Source organism: Anas acuta, chromosome 18 (genome assembly GCF_963932015.1).
Source record: "Anas acuta chromosome 18, bAnaAcu1.1, whole genome shotgun sequence".
Classification (NCBI taxonomy): domain Eukaryota; kingdom Metazoa; phylum Chordata; class Aves; order Anseriformes; family Anatidae; genus Anas; species Anas acuta.
Genome location: NC_088996.1, coordinates 4,559,511 through 4,578,494, shown reverse-complemented (window position 1 = coordinate 4,578,494; position 18,984 = coordinate 4,559,511). Strand labels below are relative to the sequence as shown.

Below are 18,984 nucleotides of genomic sequence, written 5' to 3'. Positions count from 1 at the left end.
ATGTGAGAGCAGCTGGATATATCTGGTTAGTGTCTAACCTCAGAAGACCTTGTCTCAATCTCTGTTTCTTTGATTCTCCTACAGTTGGTCGCAGAATTAGTTCAGACAGTGGCTTCTTGAAAGGGCCACCAATGCCATGACAACTATACTGGGCTCGCTGAACTAACCTTGCACAAGCCAAAAGCAGTCACAGAACATTCCAGGGTGGTCTCCTAGTCAGGGCATGAGGTAGGATCCATATCACCCAGTTACAGCATCACCCCCTTCATGTATGCTGTAAAGAACTTGACTGCTATTTAAGTGAGGAACTTCTCTTAACAGTTCTGCTGCAGTAGTGAGGCAATACAGAAGCACTAGAGAGAAAACACTCTCCTTTGCTTAGGTGAATAGCAATATAAATAGAACTTTACTGGCTACATAAGAGATTTCTGTAAGGGAAGCTCACTGACCTAATTAGAAATCACATCTCCCATCTGTTTTCTTCCCTTCTCCAACTTAATACATACACATATAAGATATGCAACCCAAGGTCACACATTGCAGCACCATTGACCAGCTTCCCTGCTTGTAACTGTGCAGGAGACTAAGGTGCTCTTCAGGAGAATACCACACATTACATTTCTTTTTTGCATTTTGAATTAATACAGTTCTTTTCACTATTCAAACAGTAAAAATGAACCTGAAATTCTGACCTTACAAGGTTCTAAATGAGAACAAATACAGACAGACTTGTATTCTGATAAGCAAGTTTTTGCATAGTATATTTAGGCTACTGTCTGAGTATGACAGGAGAACAATTACATAAGCTGCTTTTTAGAGAATGGGTTCAGACAAAGCTTTTGCTGGTCAGAGTTTCCTGATGTCCCTTTTCAAGATGGAAAAAAAACAAAACCAGCCAAACAAAAAAAGTAACTGCAGTGGTAGAAGACATCTTTATCACTTTTAGGTGGTGGTTGACCATTTGCCAACTCTATCCTGTCTGTGGTTTTGTTTGAGAGATGAAAATCAGGCAGAGACATGATTAGCCAAATATCAGCATCATCATTCAGTTCCTGAACACAGACTGCCTTATGTACAGAGTTTGCTGTGGACTTGCAGAACAACTTGCTGGCATTCATATATTGCCCTCGATGCAGGAAAGCTGGATAGGGAGAAATAACCACCCAGGGACAGAAGATGAAAAAGCTTCCACGAACAACACAATTAGATTGCAGTTGGGCTGATTCTTGCTTAACTGCAGATCTCCCAGTACTGTGTCACAGCTTCGCTGTTTATGCACCACTCCGCTTGTGCCTTGGAGATGAGCAGCACCCAAAGATGGCAGCAAATATGAGGAGAGCAATAAAAACAAGACAGAAGGTGCTAATCACCACTAGCCCTCCAAGAGCCCAGTCACTTGTTAAAATCAGTCTTTTTAGGTCTTCCAGAACTGAGGATGTCCCTTGTGCAGATGACATGCTGGCTTCTGCCCTGCTGGAGTTAGACAAGAATAATGTCAGATGTTGATGTATCCCCTCTGTGCTCTGACAGAGCAGTAGGAGACAGGCACTAAACCAGTACAGGCACACATGCTCTGTGCTGGCAGGTGTCCCTCTTCCAAAAAGTAGAGTCAGTCTTCGCAGGATCTGGAGTATAAACCAGGAGATAGATAACTGAGGCAGCTTTAGAGTCAGATCTACAGAGAAGTAGAGAGGAAATCTTCTGCCTTTGCAAGATTTTAGCAGATGAGATTTATTTTAATCATAGCTTATCAATATTTTTAATAATTGAGTATCTCTCCCGGCACATTCTATATGAACCCTTCATCTGTCAACTGTACAGCCTAGACATGAAGGGCAAGTATTCAGTAGGAGAACTTGGTTGATTCCAACAGGAAGCAATTCCTCTAAAAATGAGAGTTGGGCACTTAGGCTGTGAGAACACACTGGAGATTAAACGAACACTCATTTAAAAACAAGCAAACCAAGCACACACCAACAGCAAGCACAGAACTTAACGTAGAATTTGTCACTCCCATAGAGCTTAGAACAACCTAGCTTCTTGCATGAGAAGTGCCTCCTTTTAACAAAGTTGGTTTTAACGCTGAGCCACACATTCTGGGTTACTCTACAATAGAGGTATGCTTTCCTCCTGGGAATGACTTAGGTTCAGCAATAATTTAAAGTGGGATCTCAGTGGGTTCTACACACCTGCTCTTTCTCTGATACTTTGCATAATGACTTGGCTATCGGCTGTCTTTAAAAAGAAAAAAACAACAACATTTATTTGAGAACAGCTTGTGGTTTGAGAGCATCTAAAGCTTCCTTGCTAGATGCTGCTCAAGGGAAAGAAGGAATGGATTACTTCTCACACTTTCTCTCAAATATGACTGTATGAATGCAGGAGGAGATTTTAATTATTTCAGAATATTTGCCTGAGTTGTCAACCCTTATGTCTGCATCCCAAATACTGTATGAAGACCATGTAAAGTACATTTCATCCTCAGCGAGTCACCTTGGATTACAAGCACAAACTCATACTTTCATTTCCTGAAGCTTTTGTTTCTTTCTCAGTAGAAAATAACACTGAAGTTTATGCTTTGCTTTTGTGGAATTAGGACAGATCACCAAAGGTATACAGGACACGGAAGCTGTTCTGGATTGCTTCCTTCTCTTTTAAAAAGGAGACAGACTGGATACCAGCTCTGCAGACCTGAGGCAGAAACCCTGTACAGCTGCACACCCTAAAAAGCACCCATCCCTTTTGCTAACCATGGTTAGTCCCCTGAGGTAGGAGAGTTGTATGCAATTTCATAAATACCTGAAGCTGTTGTGTTTGCAGTAGGTGTTCCTTCTGGTACCTCCTCTGCACCTATTTGAAGGGATCTCAGCCTGTGGTGAAGGACCCCCTACTGCACCTGCAGCCTTATAGACCTAGCCTGGAAGTTGCCTGTTTGTACTGCAGTGAATGATTAACAGCTGACTTTCTTGCAAAGGTGTGGCTAATCTAATCAAAGGCCTTGAGCCTAGTTAAAAAGACCCTGTTCACATGTCACTTGGGTGTTTCTTCCTCCCCATGCCTTTATCCACTTGTGTGCTTATTCCAGTGCTTGTAGCAGCCTGCTGTGCCCTCTGTCTAGAGAAGGCAGCAGGTTGTGGTGGAGAGAAGAGGGCTGTGTTGCCTGGGTCTTGGCTGGCTTGGTATTGTAAGCTCAGTTAGGAGACTGCCATTTGTAAAATGGGAGTGCCCTGCAGTCCAAACTTCATCATGACAGCTCAGGTGGATGAACTCATTACAGAGCCTCACAGTGCTGTTAACTGCAATAAAATAAATTCCCTGTTGCCTTCTCAACTAAGGAAGACCAGAGGGAAGAGAGATGGGAGGGAAAGAGCAGAGCGTGATACATGCGAATGGGTGGAAGGAAACTTGTTTTTCACAAGCCAAGCACATCACTTTGAAACAGGGATAATGTTACAGAATAAAAGCTATTCCATTAAGTGGTCAGTAAAGCCTCAGATGCTTCTGCTGGAGAGGCTGGTCTCACAGTCTGCTCTGGGTTTCTTAGGGAAAGCTTTTTCAACAATTGTGTCATCAAGACTGAAGTAGTTATATCCCCTTGTAGATCCTTCTAGGCTCACTGAAGGTTTTAAAATGTGTACAGAAGTTACTGGTTTTGAAACAGTTTTCAGTTTTTCTGTGGTCTGTGTTCCTCTGTGAGTTTTGAAACAGAGGATCCATCCTCACCAGAGCTCAGGGCATGCCAGGTCCCTGTAAGTAAGTAACAGGTGAAACAAAAAAACCTACAAAGATTTGTAGGAGTGAACTAGGAAGACTTGTGTGAGTGGTGTACAGGCACTTTTCTAGTCAACAGAAAGTTCAGTAAACTGTTGTTTGTTTTTTTTTGAGCGTATTTCAAGCCAACCTGATCTCTTGCATACAAGACAGTGGCAGTACCCACCCAGTTCAGGCAAACACATACCTAAACGCCAAGTATATGAACAGTTCAATGGAGTACAATGGTACGAAACATTAAGCAGAACATTAGGCCTGTGAGGTGCGGGCAAGTTTGCAGAAATTGGCCAGGGATCCACTTTTCTCCTTGGTGGCTGCTCCTCTGTTCCAGAAAGCCACCTGCATTCTTAATAAAATTGCTTAATTTTCTCTCATTCTGTCTCTCTCTCTCTTTCTTTTTTTTCCCTCCTTTCCTTTTAACAGCACTGCATTACTGCATTTGTTCTCTGCCTTAATTCAGGAACTTATAGTGGCAGAGATAAGGCAGGAGCCATTTCCCCTGTCCCCCTGCCTGGTGTCTGTCAGTGGTTTAACTTGTAACACCACTGGGGAAACTCATGTTTGTGGCTTTTTGTGTTGAGATAACGCTTGGCAGCTTGTTCCTAGTGACAGCAACCTGTCAGTCGTTGGTACGTTTCCAGCCCACTGAGCTTCCTCCTGACTGTTAGCACAGACTGGTTCCATGCTGCTGAAGCATTTCTCAATGGGATTCTGTTAATTCCTGTAGCTGGCACTGTCTAGCACAGGCTAGGAAAGAAAGTAAGCTCTGTTCTTTCACAGGTCTCGTGATTTAACTTAGAAATGTCTGTCTCCTGCAAAAGAGAGGGTCTGAGGCTTCCTGCGTCACCTTGACAGTCACTTGTTTGTAAGTGAAATGAGCAAAGATCTATCTGACAGAGAGGTTAGTGTGATGCACCTCTGAATGTCGATTACAGTAAATGGATGCCATGTTTGAGCTTATCCTACCCTAGCATATTTCCTGGAAGTGAAATTTTGGGGACAGCATAATAAAGGCCAGCACTTTGTTAGTCGTACTGTAGCTGTGCATGCAGCAGCTCATACTGGTGCGCTCCTCGTTTTCTTAGTAGTTGCCAAGCTGGAGCTCAAATACTTTCTAAGGAATGTCTCCATCTTCTGCTGGAAATGTTTTCTTTTTTCTTGGTGTAAAAGTGACATTAGTGATTTGAGGATTTTCTTTTGTTAATTTTTAGGCTGTTCTCTGTGTTGCTGCCTGCAAATTTATTTCACTGTGCAACTGTACAAAAAAATGCAAAATACCTAAACTTAGTTTATTTAAAAAAAAATAAAGTGCATTAAATACATGAGGAGCTAATGATGCATTCTGCTAAACTGGGTGCAGGCATCAGCAAAGAGGTTTCTTTACAAAATTTCCATTTTGTTGTCCCTTCCGAAGTGTGAAGAAGATTTAAAAGCCCACTGTTAAAAACTTGATTCTTTTCTCTCTTGCTGGATGTTGGCTCTGGCATATGTGTGTGATCCCAGAATATCCCGAATTGGAAGGGACACACAAGGATCATCGAGTCCAACTCCTGGGTCTGCAGAGGACCACCCAAAAATCAGACCATGTGTCTGAGAGCACTGCCCAATGCTTCTTGAACTCTGTCAGGCTCAGTGCTGTGACTGCTTCCCTGGGGAGCCTGTCCCAGTGCCCAAATCCCTTTTGACTCATCTACATGTAGCAGTTGGAATACAAGGGTAGAAGATGACATCTATAAGCATGGAACTTTTTATACCTTCTAGTAAAGGTGATTGTTGTTACATTTGGGGCTGAAAGAAAGCCCAGTGGCTTGCAGAGCTAGGTGCAGCAAGCTGGTCTGTTTGGCTGTCCCAGTTAGGAAAGTCATGGTCTGCACCATAGCCTTGTACTTACAGGAATCCCTTATTGAAGTTCACCTCAGTGTAAACCAAACATACACAGTGGCTGCAGCATGGAGAAAGGATTTATTTTCACTTGTTAACTTCAGCTGTACAGGCCATTCTCGGCTGTGCTTTGTTGCAATGCCAGCTGTCAGCTGCTGCATGTATACCCTGAAGTGACGGTTACCATACTGCATGTCACTCCTCTGAAATGCCTTTGAGTATGCTAATAAACATACCTTAGGCATACTGCTTATGTCCACTAAAATAAACTGCACACAGTGCAGGGAGTCAGGCACACAGGTCCCTCGAGTGAGGACGGGGACTTGTTCATCTCCTGTAACTCCCATGCTCTGTAAGGACCATTCGCCTGCAATATGCAGAATTCATGAAAGGTCTGACTACCACATGGGGGCTGGGAGGGAGCACATTTACCAGCACAATGTTCAAATTAAACTGTAACATCAGTGATTCTCTCTCTTTTGCCTTCATCTTTCTGTTTACAAAGGGTATTGCACACGATCTGACTTTTCTCTTTGGCAATTTCACATCATCGTAACACCAGTGAAATAAAGAAGGGAACATTTGTCACCAGCTGTACGCAGAGCCTCAGGTGGTACATGTAGATCAGAAGGTCCATGATTTGTTGTTTTCAGCAGTCGTCTCAGCTAAATGTGTCTATTGCACTTGGCTTTAGAGAGAGCAGGTTTGGGCCTGATCCAAGATGTACTAAGCATGTCGACCTTCCAGCAATGTCAGAGGGTTTTTCTGGCCCCCAACATCATCTTTTTGGATTAGCCACTTGTGAAGAGAGAAGGTGCTGCCTAGCCATGTGGCAGCTTACACGTTCTCTGCTTTGGTCTGTGGCTCAGTGCTCACAGAAGGAATCCTTGGCCAGCCCAGCTGCAGGGCTGTTACTGGGTAAGTGTGTCTATTTTGTCAGCAGCGTGTGTCCATGCACCCCCAGCCCACCCTGAAGAGGAAGACAGTGATGGTAAAGCAGCGTTACCTTTCTGGTCACACCACGGAGCCCAGCAGTAGCCATCACAGAAAGAATGAATTCCATGCTGTGATTTCTGGTCCTCTGAGTCATACTCATTAATATTGTTATTGCCATTTTCAGTGAGCTAGAGCAGAGAGTCATTCCCGTGGGTCTGAATCATGATGGCCACGCATGTCCTTGGTAGTAGGTTGTCACCTCTTGATGCGCTTCATGGATGGGCACTCGGGCGGACCTGGATCTTCCTACGTCTGTGGTCAGGACGTCCATCGCAGCTACAGCAGCTGTAGCAGCAGCAGCTGCAAGCAATGATCATGAGCAGCAGAACAGTAACTGAAAAGAGAAGAAAGGGATATTGCTTCATGACACAGGAGGAGTCACTGGAGACTAACCCTACATCTCCTATAAGTTGTCTGATGAGCGGCAGAATGAACAGTCAGGTTTCTTGATTTTTGTCCTATATCCCCACCTCCCTCCTTTTAAGTTCCTGCTTTCTTGTATTAGTTATCCCTTTAATCTGGACAAGTGTCATTGCACGTCAGGCCTTAGTAGGAGCTGAAGGTGTGCTGGGTGGCTTCTCAATAACTGTGCCGATTGCCCAGCTGACTGTTCATAATGGTTTAGGAACTAGGTATACTGGTTTCCCCGTATGATGAGCACTGAGTTAGGACTTTGCCCAATACCCATCTGTCTCCTCCCATGGATACTTGGTAGAGATAAAAAGATAAGAGGTTCCTGTTCCTTTGTCAGACTTGGCCAAGATCAGTCACCAGGTCCAAAGATTCAGGTCAGGCAGATAGGGCAGGCCCAGCGAAGAAAGGTTTAAGGAGTTAATTTCAGGTTTGTTTCCAGAGGTAAGTAAATGAAAGCAATGGAAGAGAGAAATTCCTCTGCAAAGATAAAGAGCAAATGAGAATGAACGGTGCCTTTACTCTGGGCAAGGGAGGAAGGATCCTAGTTGCGTGTATTTTTCAGTAGGCAAGACAGTAACCAAAAAATATCCCTCACCTTCAGACTGAAAGATTGCTTTTCAGACTGTGGCCCCAGAGTTCATCTGCTGCATGCACAAAATTCCTAAAAATTGTCACTACTGGGTATTTTGTGATCTTAACAGCCATGTACCAAGCTACGTGGGGGCAGCACAGCTTTACCTGCCTTCCTGGCTGTTGTGTGGCAGATGGCATACAACTAAGTGGGGCTGTGTGCCTGGAAAGGATGGAGATCAAACTCTCCCCATAGTTGTCAAAAGCAACTAGAGAGGGTTTGGCTGGTCCAACTGGCAGTTCCGTTTCTGAAGAGTGCCTGATGTGAGCCCTTTAAGGAGAACAGGTATTTGCGACTGGGTTGGTTTTATGCTTTCTTCTGTAGTCAGCTTGAGAAAATAGATACTTCAAAAAGAGGGGTTTGTTTTGCAAAGCAGTGGGCTAGCCTGTTGTTATTCTACACTAGGCGTAGTGGTCAGGGTAGGGTGGGACGGGTTAGTTTATCTGGAAAAGGATGACATGTTTAATCCTGCAAAACTCGTAAGGAGCATGCGCACACATGTGTGCACGTGTTCTTTAAAGGTCTGGAGATGGGCTGCCAGGTAATCTGACCTGTGGGGAACCAGCTGTCACTATGAGAAGGGAAAAAAAAAAAAAAAGGAAGCAGGTTTGTCTGTTTCTGAATTCCAGCCCAGGGAGGAGTGTCCAGGCTGCAAACACACCCTTCCTTCCAGCGCTGGGAGAGAGCAGTACCTCTGAGGGGGCAGGCCTGCCTTCCTTCCTGGTTGTTTTCCCATTGTTTAAACAAACATCATCCCCCACGATCAAGCAGCTCTTTTTTATTCCTTCTGTGCCATCCCCACACAGGTCGGCAAAAGGGATCTTACCATTGTCAGGGAATAAAGAGGCTCAGCTGAAGCATCCTGGCACCCGCTGAATTAAGCACAGGAGAGATACTCAGCATCTCAGAGCTGAGTGTTTTTCATGGCAGTAAGCTCTCCCAATACCCTTTGTTATAAACAAATATATCTGCTGTGCATCAAAACACTGCAGCAACTCTCAGTTAGGTAAGATACTGCTGTTTAAATTAATGCTAAACTAGGGGAGCGTTGGGAAAAGTTATGCTATTGCCTCTGATGCTCTGCGTGTGTGTGAAGATACACACTGAATACTAAAAAATGACCTAGAAATTAAAAGGGGCCTCAGAGCACAGCCTGGAAAACAACTGCCAACACCACCGACCTGTCAACAAAGATCTCAGAGCAAGCTGCCCCTGTAGAAGAGAAGAGACGTCTGACACCCCTCTACTTCCACCGATAAACTCACCGATAAACAGAAGAACCACACAGAAGGACACGATCTCCACAGGGTCAGCCTTGGGCAGTTTCTGAAGCTTAAGGAGAAACTTCTCACCAATGGTTTGCATTTCCTTCAGAAAGCCTTCAGAAGACATTCTGGCTCAACCTCTCCAGGCTTTACGCTGTAGAAAAACCAAATAAATCTTTTCACTGACTAATGCTAGGAAGCTGCCAGCCTTCTTATAGAGCCGGTGATCACAAGTAAAACGAGTTTATCTGGTCTCAGCCCTCGTTCCCAGTAGCTAAGGTGGAGGACTATTAACTGTCTGTTCGTTCTGGCACTGTTTTCATTACAAAATCTGGCTTTGAGGTTGTTTTTGACAGTTAGGCTGTTATGCAAAGGTGAAACTGTTTTTTCTAAAAGGATGGGTACTTAAGCAGCGATAGGATTAGAACTGGACAGTGACTGCCCTTGACTTCCACCCCATGAAAGTAAGTGTGTTTTTTTTCCCCAGTTATGTTAACTTGGGAAAAAGTGCCTTCCAGAAAGAAGTGCAATTCTCTGTACTCCAGTAGTAGTTTTCAGTTATATTCTCCTGAACACACAGTAACGCACAGTAGGTCTTTTTGAAGACTTCTCATGCTCCAGCTACACAGAGTCCCCTCAGAAACCCGAGGTGTTTACTTTGACACCACACTACAGTCCCCTTCATGTTTTATCACCATTCAGTAAAACTGGTTGATACCAAGATCTAAAGCCCATGTTCACTGGGGACAGTTGGATGCTTTTCAATTTCTTACAGATGACTGCAAGTTTTTTATGGTAAGTTAAATGTTGCCCTATATTCTATTTTATAATTTAAGCCACGGTCTGTGCTAATATATAAATAGAACAGTGGAGGTCCACCCATCGCTGCTGGTGATGAGCAAAGCAAAAGCCCCTGGATCTGTCAGGGAGATACCTCCCTTAATAAAGGGCAACCTTCCTGCCCTGCCTGGTAGTTTTCTTCATTCTCAATAAGAATGATCATCAGGAGCTATTGGGATAATAGTATTAGTTTAGTCAAAGTTAGGTACTTCAGCTTTGCCACTTGTATTTTCTGTTCTTGTTCCCCTGTGAGCAAATTTTTGGAAGGTATTGCAACAAACAAGCTTTCAGGAGAGCTATGGAAGTTAAAATTTTCCTTCAGGAGGTAAACGAAACAGGAGATTGCTGAGAAATATATGCAGTTTTGGCTAAAGTAAGCATTTGGGCTTACAGATGGATTATGGCTCTTATATCAATGATAACATTAAATGAAATGATATAATTATGTCAAAACTTAGTAGCTTGTGTGTGTTGTAATAGTCAACGCTGTTTTATGAGACTTGAACACTGCAATTTAATTTCCTAGTCGTGTTGATAATACAAAGTCAAAAGACCAAGACAGTGCTCCCAGAACAAGGCAGCAGTTCACTACTGCACATCTGGTTTGGTTACTCAAACAAATGGATGCTTGGAGTTCAGTTTTTCTAAACACACTGAGGACAAAGAGACCTTGGCTGTTTCTTTGCATGCTGGGCTTAAATAATTCAGTGCCAAGTAAAATTACATTTTGTATGTTTATGCAATCCAGAAAGGGTTTTCTTTGTTCTTTTAAATCCAAGCTAAGGAATAAAAATCGGAACCAGCTGGTTTCCTACAGTTGTGGGTGGATGGAAGAGCTGCATCTACAGAAAGATTTCTGTGCAACTTAGCAGGGAAGCATAGCTGTGGCCTTTTGACCTGAAAAGGTCACTTTGGAGACTAGGATTAAATAGCTCTTTCCAGATAACTGCCATACCCCAAATGAGCTGCTCCAGAAGTGGCTCCTTTTCCCTTTGCACAGTGCTGTGAGATTCTGTCAGCAGGTTTCCAGTTTTGTTTCCATTCCAAGAGATGGCGGTGCAGGCAGAGGTGATGTGATTTGTGTTTTCTGCTCTTGGCTCTAGAAGAAAAACTTTAAAAGAAAAATGTATTCCTGGCTCTAACGTTCTAAAAATGTTTGTTCCCTTTGAGAGTATTTCTGCCTGCCCAGAAGCTGTCCTAGTAAGGAGTCTGCTGTAACCTTTCATGCCATGCTTTGGGCTGCATCAGAAGCAGCAAGTATGAGAACTAGGCTTCCGAAGCTTGGGTATACAATGGAAAATTACTAATTGGGACTGTAGAACTCCACATGGACTAGCAGAGAGCCTAGTCTGAAATGGTAAGAGCTTTTCTCAGTAGAGAAAGAGCTTTGTCTCAGTAATGGGCATTCCTTTGCCCCTGGTACCTGATCTAGAGCTAAGTGAAGGAGGTTTTGTTCTAAAACTTGCAAGGAATGTTGCTCGTTTACCTTGGGTTGAACTTCTTCAGGGACAAAGTTTGAAGTCAGTGGTGCAGGCTGTGAGGAAGCAAATGTTTTTCCACTCAACTGCACTTCTGAGTGGAACTGAGTTCAGTTCCAAGGGTGTCACAACTTTGGGATTTCTTGTGCATAGCAAAAGGGTGATGAATAAATCACTTCTAAAAAAAAATTAAAAAATAAAAAAAAACTCACAAAGAAAGGTAGTGATACTCATGGACTTTATCTTCCATTCTACTTGTGTGCAAAGGCTTTGGTCGGGACTAGTTTTGGTTGTGATCTTTTCTCAGCTGATGTCAGCACAAACAAGATCGCACCCTAAAGATTAGCATGAGGGTAAGGCTTGCCTGCCTCTGTGACTTACACAAGTTGCCTCGTGTGTCTGCCTTATCTTCCTCACCTCCAACACAACAGGGATGACACTACTTACAGATTTCAGGATGGAACTATAAGAATTAATTCTTTTTCATTTTTTTTCCCCTCTTAACTATGTGCAAGTCATTTCCTAGTTCCCAACAGCAGTAAAGGCCGGGCGGTGCAGGATACTTAGTTGAAGCAGTGATTGTAATGATTATTATTAAAATAGGCAAGTTTTAAGAGATTTGAAACTTCAGGTTGTAAGTCTTAACGGACAGTTTACTTTCTAAGCCTGGATTGCTGATCTAGGGCCTAGATGGTGTGGGGTTTGGAGCAAACCTAGTTCTCTGCCAGTGATTTTCTGAGTTGGGAATCTCTCCTTTCTTGCTGTTCTTCATCAAAAATGCATCTCGTGAGGATGGGAACCCGCCAGAGCAGAGGAGACACAGCTGTTAGGGCAGCAAAGCCAATGGAACTTGTTATGGAAGAAATGCTGAATGACCACAGAGCAATGCTGTCTTTGTGGTGCTTTGTCAGATAAATGTCACGAACTTGTTTGCCATAGCTATAGCTCGAGCTGACACAGAGTGAAAAGAGGGGCAAGATGACAAACTTGTATAGAAAAGGAAGTGAACGCGATGCTAATGCCTTGTGACAGGCAATTTGCAAGTTCCTGCTGGGGTGCTGTGGAAGCCTGAAATTCGTGGTTTCAGCTGCTTCCTTTTCTGGCTGTTCTTTATAAAATATCTACCCAGTGTTGCCAGTGGGACTAGACCATCAAATCTTTCTGCCCTCCTCTGTTACAGGGCCTGGCAGAGGAGGGAATAAACCAAACATTTTAATTTGGGGTTGTTTTTGAAAACAAGGCAGAATCTGCCATGTGCTGTGAGTTGAAAAGAGAAGGCAGTAATAATGCAGGGGGATGCTGACGTTTGCAGGTGTGCTGCAAGGATCAGATGATCATTTCATGCCGAAGAAACATGTTCTACACTTAGGGCACCTGTAGAGTTAGATTCCCAGAAAATGCTGATATTTGTTTTTAATGCAGATCCATCTTGCTGTGTCTACTGAATACAGCTGTGCAAATTGCCATAATAGCACTGAGATTATCTCTCTGAACTATTTTAATGGATTTAAGCCATATTGAAGCACTCAAAGAAATTGGCTGCTCAGCTCGTCTGAGAATAAAGCCATTAAACGGCCTCAACGTAGACATTCAAGACAAAAGCCGTGGTCATGGTTTCTTGGTACCGTGAACGGGCTGCGTGTGGTAGCTTCCTGGCTTCCAGCAAGAAACAGAGCTTTGGGGTGACTGTAACACGGGTCTCGCATCCTATTGTCTGCCTTAAGCTAGTCAAGTTGTTACAAGTATGTTGGAACTGATGGAAATTAATCTCATTTTGGGTCTGTCTGCAGCTTGGAAAAGCCACATCCTTTCTGTGTCCGCACAGGTGCATCACGAGGTGAGCTGTAGGGAGTGGGTGAGCTTAAATTTGCTGCTGAGGAATGTGACACTTGTTTAGTCTTAACCATGATGGCATTTGGATGGCCTATTTCAGCACAAAGAACATGAATTTGAGTTTGTGGTTTAGCCCCAGGACTGGAAGTTAGTAAATGCAGGCACTCTTCCGGGGCTGCCGCTGATGCACACTGGTTGTGTGACCTTGGGTAACTCATCCCGTCCTCTGCTGTGTGACTTCATCTCTGCAAAGCAGCAGAGCACGTAACCACCATCAGAGGTGTGCCCGAGCCTCTAAAATGTTCTGGAAGGTTGAGATAGAAAGACAGAAAGTCCCTGGTTCTGTTGCAGCTACACAAGGAAATTAAATTACCTTTGCTTGCTGACTGCTTGTTACACTTCAGTCACTGAGCCCATTCAGGATGAAAGTAGATGAAAGCAAGGCTTCTGCTCTCGGTTGCTCCTTACTCAGTCGTACCAAGGGTTTATTTCTCGTGACATGACCTCCCAGTCCCTAGGTTTTACTGGGCTCTCTCTGAGAAGCTTTGTTTGCATGGGTTTGTTGCTACAGTGATCTGAAAACAGAGCTGAAGCTTGGAGGCCTCACCTCTGCTGGTGGTGCCCTGAAGCTGCCAACGATTGTTGTTCTGATGCTACGAGTCCCAGTGAAGGTGAGCTCGATATCCTCCACGGAATGCTCACTGCCCGTGTCAGACATACAAAGCAGGATTCCATGGTGAGCCCAAACAAGCAGAATGCCAGGGTAACCTCCTCGTTGTCTTTTCCCAAGACTGTGGCTATGCAGAAGCAAATCCTACAAGGCAAGCCCAGTCTTACAGAGCAGGGTGCTGAGCAGCTGAAGGGGCGGAGATGCTTTTTGTCCTGGTCTAAATCTTTGAAATAAGTTTTGACTGTGTTTGGCCACTTTCTTAGTAACACAAAGGTTTGGTCAGTTCCTAAACCTTCCAGCTTTGTACTTGGTTCCTGAATCACTCCTTTGATTTCATGTGGATAAGGTCTGCAGTGCTTCCTGTCCTAAAACGGTCTTGGTCTTCTAGGTGGTGTTGTAGTTGGATGCATTTTGGCAGAAGATGTAATGATCCCTGTCTGATTGTTTATTGTTCTAAGTTTGTAATGTACTTCTGAGATGAAAAGGGCTATAGAAATGTAGTAGTATTGCCTGGTTTTCCCTCATCATTGTCAGTGCAATGTGTGCTGGCAAGACTGTAGTTGACCAGCCACGTGAATCTTAACTATGGTTCACAGGCAAGCCCTTTTTTTCTAAAACAGGAGTGAACGGAGCCAGACAGACCTATAATTCATTCCCAAGCAGATGAAAATAGTTTCCAGTATCAAGAGAATTCAGTTTTTTAACAGCACACACCCAAACTGGTAAATTGCAGCTCCATGTCACGGGAGAAAAGCCTTGACTTTGTCAGCTGGTCTGGAAAAGAAGGCCACGCGTGGCTGCAGATTATAAAGCAGCCCCGGCTGGGTGGCCATTTGGCTGGAACACCCTGTCATCTCCACCACCCACTATTTGGAGACTGGTTTTGAGGTAGCAGCGTAAACGTTCCTTCCCTCCCCAACAACCTAGTATTAGACTAATATAAAAAGGCCCTGAATTCCCTGCAATAGCAGTCGGAGGAGCTGAGGTGCCCATCGGGGCGCTGAGCTGAGAGGCTCTACACCTCTGCAAAACACAGTGGTTTTCTCCAGTCTGTCCCACAAGCAAATCCACAAAATGCCAGGAGACAGCTCCTCACTACAAGTCCCATTTTTAAGAAGTGGGGAAACGAAGGCACGGAGCCATCTGGTGAAAGGAAAAGGTCAGTCTTAAAAATAAAACTGTAGCTCTTCTACAAGAGAACTTTTTATAGGCCCAAGGGTACTGATGCCCGAATCTAGCCTCAAAGTCTCTTCTAATATTAGCAAAATAACCATTTCCCAGGGAGCTGACAGAGAGGTAACTGTATGCCCATGAAAGCAGCTGGCTGTAAATAGTTACTTCACAAACAGACTGGGATCTATCAGCAATTTGGTGTTTGAGGTAAGGCCTCTGGAGCCCTTTGAGGGTTCTGGAAACACCTTCCCAATCTTCTTTCAGCCACCTCCAGCTCCCATCCTTGCCTGGCCTCCAGACCTCAGCAAACTACGTGCGTTTGTGAGTTGCTTGAAATGCGCTGGTCTAATCCTCGTAAAGACACCACTTGGCTGTAGGATCTCCAAACTGGAGGCGACAACAGCTGCATCCTCCGAAGAAGCTGTTTTGGGCTGTCGCAGCTGTGCGACTTGGGGAGCGGTTGCAGGGGGCCATGGCAAGACCCTGCACGAGGGCGAGGTGTGGGTGCTGTTCCCTGTGCCCACCCTCTTGCCGTGCCCCCCGTCCATCCTGCAGCTCTGCTCGCCGCAGGCTCCATGGGGCAGGCTGCTGCTGCTGCGGCCAGGAGCTGCTCTGTTGAACTCGGTTTGTTTTGTACCTCCACTCCCCTAACTGCTTTGGCATTTCGCTCAGGCTAAGAGGCCCGTGCACTGTGACAGCTGTAACATAAGCCATGTCCTGCTTCTTTTATCCAGACATGTGTTTCATATTCCTTTTTCCTCCCCCCCCGTATGTACACGCTGCTGCGGCTGGACAAGCCCCCAGCCAAACCCGTTAAGGTTTTCTTTTGCGAGGAGAACTTGGCCTGCTTCTCTCCCTCCCTCCTTCCCCCTGCCCTTCTCCCCTTGCTCCTCCTCCCTTCCTTTTTTTTTTCCTAAACTTTGTTTTTCCCGTACTTTGTGGAACCATCTTAGCTGTAACAAACAAGCTGCAGAGACCCTTCATTAGCAGGGTGGAAACTTCCCCTCCATCCCCTTTGAACCTAGGGCTGAGCTGGAGGCGTGCAGGTCTTACCCACCAGATCTTCTCACGCAGGCAGTTCCAATTCGGTCAGGTCTTTGCAGGAGCTGCCCTCCCTTCCACCTTAATGGGACCGGAGAGAAGTGGAAATACCTGATCCTTAGCATTCCTCCCCACAGGCACGTGTGGGAATGGGGAAGACATCTTTCTGGGAGAATTGGCTTTCTGCCCCTCTGCCTGCCTGTTTGTAAACAGCTGAGTGCCCCAGCACTGTCTGCAAGAGGCAGGGGGGCAGCTCAGTGTTAGGAGCCGCAGGATCTTCCAAACAGTATGATCAGCTTCAGAGAGCAGAAAATAGGGTCTGGGTTTGGGAAAATAGGGTTTGGTCAGCCTCCTTGCCAGCCCCCTCTTCCCATGCCCAGCAGCAAGCAGTGCACATTGTGGGACACCCCTCTGTGTAAACCCAAGGCTTACAGTGGGTCATTTCATGTATTTGGGGGATCCTTTTCCTTTTCTTCTTCCCTTCTCGCTGCCTTCAGACCCGATGGTCTTGGTATTGAAAACTGTACCCCATGTCTGTGTATGGCTGTGTTTGCTCTCAGAGCAGCGGTTTCTCGTGCTGTTTTGAATAGTAAACCAGCATCTGTGCCGGATACACTGGCTGCTTTTTTTTTTTTTTTTTTTTTTTTTAAATGCTTGTTAGAAGCTGTGTAAAATCTTTCCATTTATTTCTATTGGACACAGATGCTTTACTTGCACAGTATGCTAGTTTCCCGGCTGGGGTTTGTTTTCTAAGCTCTCTGTTTGCTTCAGGATTTGGGAGATAAAACTCAGCTCCAGCTGGGAGGAGCTCTGGAGAAATGCTGTCGCTGGCACCCACCCGCGTTTGGTTTGACACGCGTTTGCCTGTGCTGGCAGCTACTCTCTAATGGCACATCCACTATTTGTACGGACGAGCAGCCCAGCTCTCTTGCCCAAACTAAGTGCTAATACACGAAAACCTCACCGCGGAGAATGCCCTGTGCCAGACCTGCTTATCAGCTAAGGTCACATTCCATAACAGCAACAGCAAAACGAGCGCACAGCCTTTCTAATCAACAAAAAAGTTGCTTGCTTCTGCTCTGACTGTAGAAGCAACACCAGACTGCAGGCTGGGTCCTTTTGTTAGCAGCACGGCAGCAGCACGGCTTTCTGGAATCCTGTTAAAAGCTTTTCTCTTGCCACCTTGCTCCGGAGTGTCCCCTTGCAGACAAATTCAGGCTAGCGAGCACTACCCAAGGGCTGCTTTTGCAATTTGCCATACAAAGAGCTACAAAGGCTGCAGCTGCTTGCTAACTAACCGAACGCTAAGGTGCTACGCTACGGTTGACCGCCCAGCAGCGAGAGCTCAGCCTTACCCCAGCCGTGCCACGAGCTCTTCTCCTCCTCTTGTTTTTCCTCCTCTCCTCTTCAACTTTCACGTCATCTCTCCCCTCATCCTGGCTCGTGTCTCGCTCCTCGCTCGGCTCCTCTCTGCTCTGCTGCTGACAGCCAGCTGTTGTCTCTGCCTATTTTTTTGGTGCTGCTGGCGGGGCGATGCCAAGTTTCGTGTTACAGGGGTGCCAGCGCGGGAGGGCGGCCGGCCGGCAGCGCACCGCGGGGCAGCCGCTGCTGCAGCCTCCCACTTGTTGCTGGCTTCCGCTGCGCATCTCCTCCTAGCAAGGTCTTTTCTTTTTTTCTTTTCGTTTGATTCTCGCCTCGCAATAGTTTGGGTGTGTGTTAAAGCAATTAACTCTTCTTTATGCTGCCCGGTTTCCTTCCGACTCCCGGGGGAAGGAGCTTTCTCGGGTGTGCTTTGAAGGGGCAGAGCGAGAAATCGCAGCGACAGCGCAGCGCGGTCTGCTGCTGGCACGGGGGTGATGCTGGAGGTGAATTTGTTTCATGCCCCCAGACGAGTCATTTACTCTCTCGAAGCCTTGTTTTTTTGCTTCTCGTGCACTGGGGACAGCTGTCACCCGCTGTCATGTCCCTGAGGGCTGCTGAAGTTCAGCTGCAGTACAGCTATGCCGTCCTTCAGACAGGTGCAAAATGATAATGCCTCATCAACCACATAATTTGCCCTTCTATTTGATAGAGCTCATTAAATGGCTTTTGTTCAGCAACCGACATCTACATAAATAATTTGTCTTTATATAATTCTTGTCATCTTAATCCCGCTCTCATTTCATGGCTTTATTCCAAAACTTGCTGTGTTTTGGGGGAGCTCTTCTGATGAGGCTGTGTACCCTTCTTTGGCTGCCACGAGGGAATGCTTTCTTCCTGGTGTATTTTGGCAGAGACAAAGCCTCTTTTCAGATACGTGACTTTGCTGCTTCTCTGACAGTTGATCTGTTTCTGCTAATTGCAGGAATAGTGCTACCATTTTCCCCAACGTACAGAAGTACAAAAAGGAGGCACGGTGCAGGCATCCAGGGGGGTCAGTTCAGTGCTTTCCTGAAATGCATCACCACAGACAAAAACACATTAATCATCTCAACTGTTATTTGCTCTTCATCCTATCCCATTATATAAAGTAGGGTAGGATGTCTCAAATGAAGTAATGATTTTACCTAGACGTTTTAAAGACCGGTGGAAAGCTTATATGTACTTCTGTTGAAGGATGGGTGAGGCAAACAATACAGATGCATATTTGAAAGGCTAAATAATCTTAGGATATGCATAAGAATGCAAACTACCATTAATTGATGTAAAGCAGCTCTCCATCTCTGGGGCATTAGTCAGGTGCTCATGTGACTTGGGAAGTTTCCCCACCACATGACAATGCATAACCAGCTGTGTTTCAAGACCTCTTGCATTCAGTTAAGCATTACTCCAGTGGTTCTCCCAGCACCCCTACGGGTAACTATTTTTCATTTTTTGACTCCAGTTATGGGACTGCAATCTTAGTTCTGCAACTGAATTCCCGTTATGACCCAACTCACAAGTGCTGTTAGCTACGTGAGGCTGTGGCCCTGATTTGGGCTGTTTCTGTATGAAGATAAAGGCAATTATAGC

General features: G+C 45.3%; 2 protein-coding genes across 8 annotated transcripts in view; one reads left to right on the top strand and one right to left on the bottom strand.

Moving 5' to 3' along the window:
* The window catches only part of RECQL5 (RecQ like helicase 5), a 38,505-nt gene that overhangs the window by 9,236 nt on the left and 10,285 nt on the right, over positions 1 to 18,984 (top strand). The gene's annotated exons all lie outside the window — the stretch shown is intronic.
* Positions 730 to 17,662, bottom strand: SMIM5 (small integral membrane protein 5). 5 transcript variants are annotated; one of them, XM_068654627.1, is made up of 6 exons: positions 17,349 to 17,658; positions 11,285 to 11,454; positions 10,754 to 10,909; positions 8,959 to 9,112; positions 2,800 to 6,982; positions 730 to 1,473 (listed from the first exon to the last, which is right to left on the bottom strand). In XM_068654627.1, exons 4-5 carry the CDS (start codon positions 9,083 to 9,085, stop codon positions 6,861 to 6,863), a joined length of 249 nt encoding a protein of 82 aa, XP_068510728.1. In that variant the 5' UTR covers positions 9,086 to 9,112; positions 10,754 to 10,909; positions 11,285 to 11,454; positions 17,349 to 17,658; the 3' UTR covers positions 730 to 1,473; positions 2,800 to 6,860. The 5 variants fall into 5 exon arrangements, with proteins under 5 accessions (XP_068510728.1, XP_068510729.1, XP_068510730.1 ...); XM_068654628.1 differs by having other exon boundaries at positions 10,754 to 10,897; XM_068654629.1 differs by lacking the exon at positions 11,285 to 11,454.

Excerpts from the sequence above, each read along its gene's own strand:
- SMIM5 (XM_068654631.1), bottom strand. The coding sequence starts at position 9,085 with ATGTCTTCTGAAGGCTTTCTGAAGGAAATGCAAACCATTGGTGAGAAG. Across the intron at positions 6,983-8,958 it reads TGTGGTTCTTCTGTTTATCG|TTACTGTTCTGCTGCTCATG; the intron begins GTGAGTTTATCG and ends TTCTCTTTTCAG.